The sequence below is a fragment of the Cherax quadricarinatus genome, chromosome 39 (assembly GCF_038502225.1).
Source record: "Cherax quadricarinatus isolate ZL_2023a chromosome 39, ASM3850222v1, whole genome shotgun sequence".
In the NCBI taxonomy this organism is placed as follows: Eukaryota; Metazoa; Arthropoda; class Malacostraca; order Decapoda; family Parastacidae; genus Cherax; species Cherax quadricarinatus.
Window position 1 is genome coordinate 917,501 of NC_091330.1, and position 12,500 is coordinate 930,000.

Here is a 12,500-nt window from a genome sequence, read left to right on the forward strand (position 1 = left end):
CAAGCAGAGTTCAAGGTCCTCTTTGTCACTCCCTCCCAAGCCTTACCTATAAGGTTTACACAACTGAGGATACTAAGGTGATCTTTCCAAAACTCTCTTAGGGTCAATTGAGTGTCTGAGGTCACTTCAAAGCACTTTTGAAACATAGTTTTTGTGTAGAGTTTTTTGAAGTTTGAAATGACCTGCTGGTCCATGGGCTGGAGGAGAGGAGTGGTATTAGGAGGCAAAAACTTCACTTTGATATAGTTCATGTGCCCAGAAATTCGCTCTGCCTAGTCTGAAGGATGACCAGGAGCACTGTCTAATACCAGGAGGCACTTAAGGTCCAATTTATTTTCCAGGAGGTAATTTTTCACAGTGGGGGCAAACACATGGTGAAATCAGTCATAGAAAAAGTCCCTAGTGACCCATGCCTTACTTCTTGCCCTCCACATCACACAAATTAGCCTTGAGGACATTGTTTTTCCTGAACACTTTGGGAGTTTCAGAGTGATACACTGATAAAGACTTCACTTTGCAATCACCACTAGCATTACCACATAACAAAAGAGTAAGCCTGTCTTTCATAGGCTTATGTTCTGGGAGTGTCTTTTCCTCCTGAGTAATGTAGGTCCTGTTTGGCATTTTCTTCCAAAACAGGCCTGTTTTGTCACAATTAAACACTTGCTGGGGTTTCAATCCTTCAGCCTCTATGTACTCCTTGAAGTCCTGCACATATTTTTCAGCCGCTTTTTGGTCTGAACTGGCAGCCTCACCATGCCTTATCACACTATGTATGCCACTACGATTCTTAAATCTCTCAAACCAACCTTTGCTGGCCTTAAATTCACTCACATCACCACTAGTTGCAGGCATTTTTTTTATGAAATCATCATGTAACTTCCTAGCCTTTTCACATATGATCACTTGAGAGATGCTATCTCCTGATATCTGTTTTTCGTTTATCCACACCAATAAAAGTCTCTCAACATCTTCGAGTACTTGTGATCTGTTTCAAAAACAAACTTGCACCTTTTGCAAGAAAAGCTTCCTTGATTGCAGTTTTGTTGGCCAAGATAGTACCAATGGTTGATTGGCCAGCTCCGAGATGCGCACTCCACTTTCGTACTTTGCAATTATCTCTTCTTCATTTCCATACTAATTCTCACATTTTTACCACAGGGTTGGCACTGAAAGCTTTTTGGGGGCCCATGGTGATTTATTTTGCAGTTTCAAGCACTAAAAACACTGTGATAATATGAAATGTACCGAATGTATGCGCAGATGCGACCACACTGGCTGGCTTGTAAAGACTGGCACACACGGGGCATTTGAGGTGCGTTCAGGCCACACGTGGACGTGTACCGGACGAATCACGTTGGGCGAGTTTCTTATCGTTGGCCAGGCCAAAAAAATTTTTATGCTCAAACGCTTTGTTGGGTGGATTTAACATTATGCGATGCATTCGTTAGCCGAGGGTCCACTGTATTCTATATATATGATATGATAATGCTGTTGGAGTGTAAGCAAAGTAACATTTATGAAGGGATTCGGGGAAACCAGCAGGCCGGACTTGAGTCCTGGAGATGGGAAGTACAGTGCCTGCACTCTGAAGGAGGGGTGTTATGTTGCAGTTTAAAAACTGTAGTGTAAAGCACCCTTCTGGCAAGACAGTGATGGTGAAAGTTTTTCTTTTTCGGGCCACCCTGCCTTGGTGGGAATCGGCCAGTGTGCTAATAAAAAAAATATATAAATCCAAACTAATGGAACAGCTGGGGTCCTTGAAATTTAACAACATGATTGGATGAAGTAGTCAGAAAAATTCGAATATATGGCAGCCATGTAACATGACTGCATGAAGTATATAAGAAAACTAATATGGGGCAGATATGTATAACATACTTCAATATTTACTACTACAAGTCTGGGATTTTGTTGTTGCCCTTATTTCATGGTATTTTGTACTTCACATGTAGTTTGCATTTTATAACCTTGAATAAAAGATTAGGTTCTCTCTTGTTCATTGAACCTCTCAGTTTTTTCTCCTTTACACTTGTGTATGCATTTCTGGTTTGTATTAATCAGGAAAGTCTGAGTTGACACATTATTATAATTTAAAATTTTCCATGGCTTTCCTGCACTCTTCATTAAACTATTCTCTTTTTAGATTTCTTGCCTTTCTTTGGAATACACTGATACTTTGTTCATATATGTTGCAGAAGTCTTTGTATAGCTTGTTTACACCTGTCCTTTGCTATTTTGTATCCTATTTGGTGTGAGTACACCTGTACATAGATGCATGAATATTTTAGCAGTATTATCCACTGTATAAATAATAAAAATGCACAATACCGTGACTGGAACAATCCACAGATAACCTGTACATGGGAGACTGAAACTTTGTCAAAAGTTTCGATCTGACCTGGACCATTAACCCTCTGACTGTCGCAAGCCCCTTTCTGAAACTGTCTTTTATGTCGTAAAATTTTTGGAAAAAAAAAATTTTTTTCTTATGATAGAGAATCTTTTCCCAATGGTAATGACACCAAAAGTACGAAATTTGGTTGAAAACTCAAAGAATTACGCTCCCGCGAAGTTAACTGTCTCGGCGACATATATGCATTGGCGATTTCGCCGACTTTGAGCCCTGTTTTTGGCCAATTCCATTGTTCCAATTGACCAAACTCATAGCTATTTCTTTAGAACTCCATTTTTTCTATCAATTGAGTACAAGAAACTGCCCATTTACCGATTTGAACTACCCAATAAAGTGGTCAGAAATTGGCAATTTGGTCAATTTCATGCAAATTAAAAAAGCCCTTGTGGCTTAGCGCTTCTTTTTGATTATAATAATAAATCATGCAAATTGAAAAAGGTGCCAATTTCAAAATGGGGTCCAGAATAAACAATGTAGACATTCTTGGCACTAAAATAAATTTTTTTTTTTTTTTCAACAAGTCGGCCGTCTCCCACCGAGGCAGGGTGACCCAAAAAAGAAAGAAAATCCCCAAGAAGAAAATACTTTCATCATCATTCAACACTTTCACCACACTCACATTATCACTGATTTTGCAGAGGTGCTCAGAATACAACAGTTTAGAAGCATATACGTATAAAGATACACAACATATCCCTCCAAACTGCCAATATCCCAAACCCCTCCTTTAAAGTGCAGGCATTGCACTTCCCATTTCCAGGACTCAAGTCCGACTATATGAAAATAACCGGTTTCCCTGAATCCCTTCACTAAATATTACCCTGCTCACACTCCAACAGATCGTCAGGTCCCATGTACCATTCGTCTCCATTCACTCCTATCTAACATGCTGACGCACGCCCGCTGAAAGTCCAAGCCCCTTGCCCACAAAACCTCCTTTACCCCCTCCAACTCTTTCGAGGGTGACCCCTACCCCGCCTTCCTTCCCCTATAGATTTATATGCTTTCCATGTCATTTACTTTGATCCATTCTCTCTAAATGACCAAACCACCTCAACAACCTCTCTTCTGCCCTCTCACTAATACTTTATTAACTCCACACCTTTTCCTAATTTCCACACTCTGAATTTTCTGCATAATATTTACACCACACATTGCCCTTAGACAGGACATCTCCACTGCCTCCAACCGTCTCCTCGCTGCTGCATTTACCACCCAAGCTTCACACCCATATAAGAGTGTTGGTACTACTATACTTTCATACATTCCCTTCTTTGCCTCCATAGATAACGTTTTTTGGCTCCACGTATACCTCATCGCACCACTCACCTTTTTTCCCTCATCAATTCTATGATTAACCTCATCCTTCATAAATCCATCCGCCGACACGTCAACTCCCAAGTAGTATCTGAAAACATTCACTTCTTCCATACTCCTCCTCCCCAATTTGATATCCAATTTTTCTTTATCTAAATCATTTGATACCCTCATCACCTTACTCTTTTCTATGTTCACATTCAATTTTCTACCTTTACACACATTCCCAAACTCATCCACTAACCTTTGCAATTTTTCTTTAGAATCTCCCATAAGCACAGTATCATCAGCAAAAAGTAACTGTGTCAATTCCTATTTTGAATTTGATTCCCCATAATTTAATCCCACCCCTCTCCCGAACACCCTAGCATTTACTTCTTTTAGAACCCCATCTATAAATATATTAAACAACCATGGTGACATTACACATCCCTGTCTAAGACCTACTTTTACCGGGAAGTAGTCTCCCTCTCTTCTACACACCCTAACCTGAGCCTCACTATCCTCATAAAAACTCTTTACAGCATTTAGTAACTTACCACCTATTCCATATACTTGCAACATCTGCCACATTGCTCCTCTATCCACTCTATCATATGCCTTTTCTAAATCCATAAATGCAATAAAAACTTTCCTACCTTTATCTAAATACTGTTCACATATATGCTTCAATGTAAACACTTGATCTACACATCCCCTACCCACTCTGAAACCTCCTTGCTCATCCGCAATCCTACATTCTGTCTTACCTTTAATTCTTTCAATTATAACCCTACCGTACACTTTTCCTCAGTAAACTTATTCCTCTATAATTTTTACAATCTCTTTTGTCCTCTTTCCTTTTATATAAAGGGACTGTACATGCTCTCTGCCAATCCCTAGGTACCTTCCCCTCTTTCATACATTTTTTTTTTTTTTTTCAACAAGTCGGCCATCTCCCACCGAGGCAGGGTGACCCAAAAAAGAAAGAAAATACTTTCATCATCATTCAACACTTTCACCACACTCGCACACTATCACTGTTTTTGCAGAGGTGCCCAGAATACAACAGTCCAGAAGCATACACATATAAAGATACACAACATAATCCCTCCAAACTGCCAATATCCCAAACCCCTCCTTTAAAGTGCAGGCATTGTACTTCCCATTTCCAGGACTCAAGTCCGACTATATGAAAATAACCGGTTTCCCTGAATCCCTTCACTAAATATTACCCTGCTCACACTCCAACAGATCGTCAGGTCCCAAGTACCATTCGTCTCCATTCACTCCTATCTAACACGCTCACGCACGCTTGCTGGAAGTCCAAGCCCCTTGCCCACAAAACCTCCTTTACCCCCTCTCTCCAACCCTTTCGAGGACGACCCCTACCCCGCCTTCCTTCCCCTATAGATTTATATGCTTTCCATGTCATTCTACTTTGATCCATTCTCTCTAAATGACCAAACCACCTCAACAACCCCTCTTCTGCCCTCTGACTAATACTTTTATTAACTCCACACCATCTCCTAATTTCCACACTCCGAATTTTCTGCATAATATTATATTATAACCCTACCGTACACTTTTCCTGGTATACTCAGTAAGCTTATTCCTCTATAATTTTTACAGTCTCTTTTGTCCCCTTTCCCTTTATATAAAGGGACTATACATGCTCTCTGCCAATCCCTAGGTACCTTCCCCTCTTTCATACATTTATTAAACAAAAGTACCAACCACTCCAACACTATATCCCCCCCTGCTTTTAACATTTCTGTCATGATCCCATCAGTTCCAGCTGCTTTACCCCCTTTCATTTTACGTAATGCCTCACGTACCTCCCCCACACTTACATTCTGTTCTTCTTCACTCCTAAAAGATGGTATACCTCCCTGACCAGTGCATGAAATTACTGCCTCTGTTTCTTCCTTAACATTTAAAAGTTCCTCAAAATATTCTCGCCATCTACCCAATACCTCCATCTCCCCATCTACTAACTCCCCTACTCTGTTTTTAACTGACAAATCCATATTTTCCCTAGGCTTTCTTAACTTGTTTAACTCACTCCAAAATTTTTTCTTATTTTCATTAAAATTTCTTGACAGTGCCTCTCCCACTCTATCATCTGCTTTCCTTTTGCACTCTCTCACCACTCTCTTTACCTTTCTTTTACTCTCCATATACTCTGCTCTTTTTATAACACTTCTGCTTTGTAAAAGCCTCTCATAAGCTACCTTTTTCTCTTTTATCACACCCTTTACTTCATCATTCCACCAATCACTCCTCTTTCCTCCTGCCCCCACCCTCCTATAACCACAAACTTCTGCCCCACATTCTAATACTGCATTTTTAGAACTATTCCAACCCTCTTCAACCCCCCCCCCCCCACTACTCATCTTTGCACTAGCCCACCTTTCTGCCAATAGTCGCTTATATCTCACCCAAACTTCCTCCTCCCTTAGTTTATACACTTTCACCTCCCTCTTACTTGTTGTTGCCACCTTCCTCTTTTCCCATCTACCTCTTACTCTAACTGTAGCTACAACTAAATAATGATCCGATATATCAGTTGCCCCTCTATAAACATGTACATCCTGGAGCCTACCCATCAACCTTTTATCCACCAATACATAATCTAATAAACTACTTTCATTACGTACTACATCATACCTTGTATATTTATTTATCCTCTTTTTCATAAAATATGTATTACTTATTACCAAATCTCTTTCTACACATAGCTCAATTAAAGGCTCCCCATTTACATTTACCCCTAGCACCCCAAATTTACCTACTACTCCCTCTATAACATTTTTACCCACTTTAGCATTGAAATCCCCAACCACCATTACTCTCACACTTGATTCAAAACTCCCCACACATTCACTCAACATTTCCCAAAATCTCTCTCTCTCCTCTACACTTCGCTCTTCTCCAGGTGCATACACGCTTACTATAACCCACTTTTCACATCCAATCTTTATTTTACTCCACATAATCCTTGAATTAATACATTTATAGTCCCTCTTTTCCTGCCATAGCTTATCCTTCAACATTATTGCTACTCCTTCTTTAGCTCTAACTCTATTTGAAACCCCTGACCTAATCCCATTTATTCCTCTCCATTGAAACTCTCCCACCCCCTTCAGCTTTGTTTCACTTAAAGCCAGGACATCCAGCTTTTTCTCATTCATAACATCCACAATCATCTCTTTCTTATCATCTGCACAACATCCACGCACATTCAGACTTCCCACTTTGACAATTTTCTTCTTCTTATTCTTTTTAGTAATCTTTACAGGAAAAGGGGTTACTAGCCCATTGTTCCCGGCATTTTAGTTGACTTTTACAACACGCATGGCTTACGGAGGAAAGATTCTTATTCCACTTCCCCATGGATATAAAAGGAAAATTAATAAGACCAAGAACTATTAAGATAAAATCAAAGAAAACTCAGATGAGTGTGTATAAATAAATGTGTACATGTATGTGTAGTGTGACCTAAGTGTAAGTAGAAGTAGCAAGACATACCTGTAATCTTGCATATTTATGAGACAGACAAAAGACATCAGCAATCCTACCATCATGTAAAACAATCACAGGCTTTCGTTTTACACTCACTTGGCAGGACGGTAGTACCTCCCTGGGTGGTTGCTGTCTACCAACCTACTACCTGTAAAATAACATATCGTTTGTTTATAAGTCATGTCTCTAGGCCCCTCTTATATTACAATTGCTTTCTATTTTGATTTTTTATTCATACAAAAAATACAAAATTTACTGTTATGCAAACTACTGCATTATTGTAAAAATGGTATAAATAATATCAGTGCACTAATGAAAGAGTATTAGACTCCCCAGTTGAAGTGTATTGGATGTGTGGTGTGATTTGCTTACTCTTGAACATTGGTAAAAATCGAACATTTCCGATACTTTGAGCTCAATTTCAAGGTCATTTTCACCGTGAAACTAATCAAAATCATCTCTATTTCTGCAATATGTTTTCCATTTTATTACGCGAGACCATGCAAACGAGAATACAACGATAAATACTATACGAAAATACACCTCAAAGTCGGCGTTTTAATCCAAAAAAAGTCTTTTTTTTTTTTTTTTTTTCTCATGCACTGCCTGCTGCAGGATTTTTTTTTATGTGGTGCACACTGACTGCACAGACCCATTCTCTCACATGTGGGCCTACCAGCTTTCTCCTGCTTGATTTGATGCTGCTAGAATTACAGTGGACCCCCGCTTAACGATCACCTCCCAATGCGACCAATTATGTAAGTGTATTTATGTAAGTGCGTTTGTACGTGTATGTTTGGGGGTCTGAAATGGACTAATCTACTTCACAATATTCCTTATGGAAACAAATTCGGTCAGTACTGGCACCTGAACATATTTCTGGAATGAAAAAATATCATTAACTGGGGGTCCACTGTATTGAGTATATATACGTCTGAAACGCTGGCTCGTAAGACGTATATATACGACCAAAACAGTCAAAGGGGTTAACTAGTCACACAGAAGTGCAAAGGGAAGATTTGGCAAACTGGAAATATAGGGAAGGCAATTTGGAAGAGAAGAAAGTCTGTTTAGCATGTGAGTAGAACGTTTATGAAAGCGAAAGGGAAGTCAAAGGGTGGAAATATCTGAATCTAGAAAATGAGGGGTCACAGATATGAAGGGCACGGAAAAGAGAAATAAACCTATCTTGCAGAGGGAGCATATACATTCACTACTTTTCTTATGTGCCCCTCTGTCAAGAAAATAAACACATAATCTACATGTAGGAGAATGAAACTATGATGACGTAGTTTCATTCTCCTATGTGGATTGTGTATTCTTCCAGTCATGGTATTGTGACTTTTTATTCTTTGTCAAGAAAAGTGTTCTTGTTTCTCTTTCTTTGTGCCCTTTGTCTGTGATTCTGTTTCTTGATTTGGAAATTTCCACCCTTTGTAATTCATTCTTTCACCTTGTCTACTCTTCCGATTTCATAAACTCTTTGTACTCTTGTGTTAAATGGACGTTCTTCTCTTGAAAAATCTTTAATCCTGTGAAATATCTTGTTCTTTGCCTTATGTTTCCATTCTCCCAAATCTTAACACCTTCCCCCCTCCATTCCTTAGACTTCGAATTTATTTTTTTGTATTAATCTAGTGCATAGCTGCCCTCCTGCCACCAATGCTTCAGGAGTCTACTCCATTTTCTGCTCCTTTTGTCCTCTCCAATACTTTGGAGAAACTGGCCACCCTCTTTTTAACAGACGAAGAACACAAAAGAAGTGTTAATTTTACTGATACCAATAATGCTCTTTTGAGTCATGTTTGAGATTACTGTCATCCTATTACTTGGTCCTCTGCCAAAACTGTCTACCCTTCTAGCCTTCACAGATACCATCTTGTTGAAGCATCCCTTATATACAACTTTCCTAATATCAGTCTTAGTCCTGATTTTGTGTCTGTAAATACCTTCCTTTCTCATTACATTGTCAAAATGCTCCAAACTTCAGAACACTCATGCCTTGACCTGATTTTTATGATCTCTCCTTACCTCTTCTCCTGTCCTATATCTTCTCCCCAAGTGGGTTCTGTCCCATGGGGTTTTGTCCCACTGGTATATGGTCCTACCCGTGTGTTTCTCTTCTCTTTTTTTGTTCTTAGACTACCTCGACTATTACTTGTATTGCTCTCTCTCTTCTAAATCTCTAGCCCCTGTTTCACTACCACTACTAACTTATTGCCACCTCTACTGCTGTTGCACTACTTTTTCTTCTGCTGCCACCACTACGACTAACACTATTACCTTCTCTCGTTTCATTATACTACTCCCATCCCTGCAACCCCGCCACAGTATATATTCTGGTTCTCTTCCCTTCACACTTCTGTGTGACGAGCTAATGATCTAAATTAGATCTAAATTAGATGTGCGGGTTTTGTGTATTGTATCCAGTGTATAGTATTAGGTTGAACACAAACCAGTTCTTTTAACTGTTTGCCTCTTGATGGCAGGTGGTATTTGCTTTCGAGCCCTGACTAGGAATATTTTCATTTGGTGAGAATACGGTAACTCGGTATTTGAGCTACAGATTTGGATAAAATTTGAGGGTCAGGTTGGTTCACATGAAGTGAGGATGGGTGTGTACTGGCACATCTCTTGCAGGCTCTCACAGGTAATGACAGGTTAGATGCAGCGGGCAGCGTCTTCATGCCAATTATCATCTTAAAGGAAGTGGATGCATCGGAGCTATGTCTTAAGTTGACATCACATATCGTATTACTGTCACAGCAGCGATAAGGCTCTGTTTTTGTTCTAAAGCTCAGTTTTGAATGCTTTAAACATTTCATTATTGGCTTTTTTATCCTGTTTTTTAATTGCCTATACATTAGTTATATATATCAAAGAAATTTGTGAGATTTAGTGAAAAAGCCCATCTGAACAAAATTTACACAAGAAAGCCCAGTTAAATAAGTCCTTTTAAAGCCATTTGAAATTTTGTTTGTGGACAAATTATGCAATTGTGTTGTCCTTTTCCAGAGTTGCCTTTCAGAGTTCTTTTTCAGAACTTTTCCAGGGTTTTCTTTCAGGGATCTCTTTCAGAATTTTACAGGGAAATACTCGTGGGCCTCAGTTTCGAGAGGGGAAAACAAATAACATTCTTCATAACTGATTAAGAAGTGTATAGCCATCCATTTGGAATTCAATTATACTCATCCTGTCTTTTTGCTTTCTTCCCCCATTTGTTTCCCCTAGCGAAGGGTTCGTGGTTGATTGCCCTAAGCGGCCCATTTGTACTGCCCATGATAAAGCCTGCCTCACTATGCATATGATAATGAACCGTCCTGACCAAGGCAAGTTTAAATCTTTTGGCCGTATGTTGGCGCACCAATTTTTTTAGGGTCAAGGTTCCTGTAATGGATAGGTAAGTTTTGTAAGGGCAAAGTTTCCTTGCACATCACGGTTTAATGTTGAGAGCATTAGGGCCAAGCAAGTTTAAAAGTGAAATTGGTGCTAAACTAAGGTAGGTGCAGTTTGCATTTTAGGATGTGATTTTTTTGTATGCAATTCTTTCAGATAAATAAAGAAACCTACATGGAGGAAAAAAATTAAAGGTAAGAAGAGTACCTTCTGTTTTGTACCAAAAATTAACTTGGCAACTTAACATAACCATGTTAACATTCATATAGCATAGATTAATCCTACACAACCTATCTAAGATCAGCCTAAATTTAGTTAGAAGTTAGCCGAGTTATAACAAAATAAAAATATACACAGCTTGTTGTGCTTTATAAATAAAGTTTGCCAATTCTGACTAAAAATGCAATTTGCACACTCTAAATGTCATCCTTTCATTTCTATTTTGTTATGAGGCTTCATATCCTAGCTGGATATACTGTGATATTTAATAATTAAATTTGGGCTGACCTAAACTAGGATGGATATGAATAAGCTAAATTTTATGTTTAGTACTTTGTTAATTGTAGTAAGGTTAGATAGGTTGCTAAGCTAACTTTTGTGCGAAATAAAAATAAAAAATCTGAATTTTACTTTGAAAAAATGTATATACTGTATCAAGGTATAGTTTGCTGAAGAGGGGCTAGTGAGGCCAAGATGTAGTGTACCTCTTGTCTCATGTGGGCTTGTGATATAGGTATTTGAAGGGCATGGGAAAAATTTTGGTGTTAGGACATTCCTTTGTAGATGTGAATATGGCATTAGATGTGTTGTGTGATTATTGCTTCACTTCCTGACTCCTTGAGTCGTCATATAAAAAAGTTAAATTGTCTGTCTAATGTTTCAATAGTGCTGGTTGGTGCTTTTGAGCTTGTTAGATGTAGTTGTTCGCTATCATTATTTGTAATGACAAGAGGCAATAAATAGAGAAGGCAAAGCAATTCTCTTTCTTTGATGACCTGTAGTAGTTGTTTTAATTAACTGAGTTAGCAGAAATGCTATTTTTTTAATTTGTTTCAACTTGCATTTAATGGGGTTGAGTTTGTTCAGAATTTACTGTAGTCACTTGATTTGTTCCTCTACTGTTTCTCATATAAGGGAAAAAATAAATTACCAAGTTACTATGAAGAAGTCATTTAGGTCTGTTATAATATGTAATTGTGAATTTGATTTTGTAGGTCTGCCTTTTTGATAAATGCATGATTTTATTTTATATATGAGTTTGTATGGAGTCATCTAGTGGTTCTAGCTTATTCCCATTTACTTCTCTTGTTGACATGTTTCCTGTGTGTGATTAGTGAGGGTATTGAATGAGAATTTGTATTTTGTGTTTTGTCGTTGCGCTTTAAAGAGGAGCACTTCTGGATAAGGTGTAGTAATACATTGTAACATCTGAAAGTATTATGCTTTTTGATTTTAATATATTTTGTACTTCATCTGAGCCATTGTGGATGTAATCATTTCAGGTTAAAGAGCTGCTTATGTCCTTTGGTCAGCTTCGAGCATTTAACTTGGTCAAAGATTCTGCTACTGGACTGTCCAAGGGCTATGCCTTCTGTGAATATGTAGATGTCAGCCTCACTGATCAGGTATGTGGTTTCTTGAATAAACTGTTTTACAAGTACTATTTTGTAGTATACCTTTGTACTTCATTGTAAGCTATGTAAGTTAAATTATATAATTTCTTAATGCTTTACTAGGCCATACATGGACTGAATGGAATGCAGCTAGGAGACAAGAAGTTAGTGGTGCAACGTGCTAGTGTGGGAGCCAAGAATGCTAATGCCATGGCTCAAGCCCCAGTGCAGATCCAGGTTCCTGGATTACAGCT

The 12,500-nt window shown here is 38.6% G+C and overlaps 1 protein-coding gene across 4 annotated transcripts in view; it reads left to right on the forward strand.

Annotated features, from left to right (window-relative positions):
* The window catches only part of LOC128696262 (splicing factor U2AF 50 kDa subunit), a 50,622-nt gene that overhangs the window by 36,755 nt on the left and 1,367 nt on the right, over positions 1–12,500 (forward strand). For all 4 annotated transcript variants that reach the window (XM_053787404.2, XM_070092251.1, XM_053787403.2 and 1 more), the window contains 2 exons: positions 12,136–12,258; positions 12,370–12,500. The exon at positions 12,370–12,500 is cut by the window's right edge and continues 49 nt beyond it. In XM_053787404.2, the coding sequence (XP_053643379.1) occupies positions 12,136–12,258; positions 12,370–12,500 (254 nt within the window). The remainder of the gene's footprint in view (positions 1–12,135; positions 12,259–12,369) is intronic.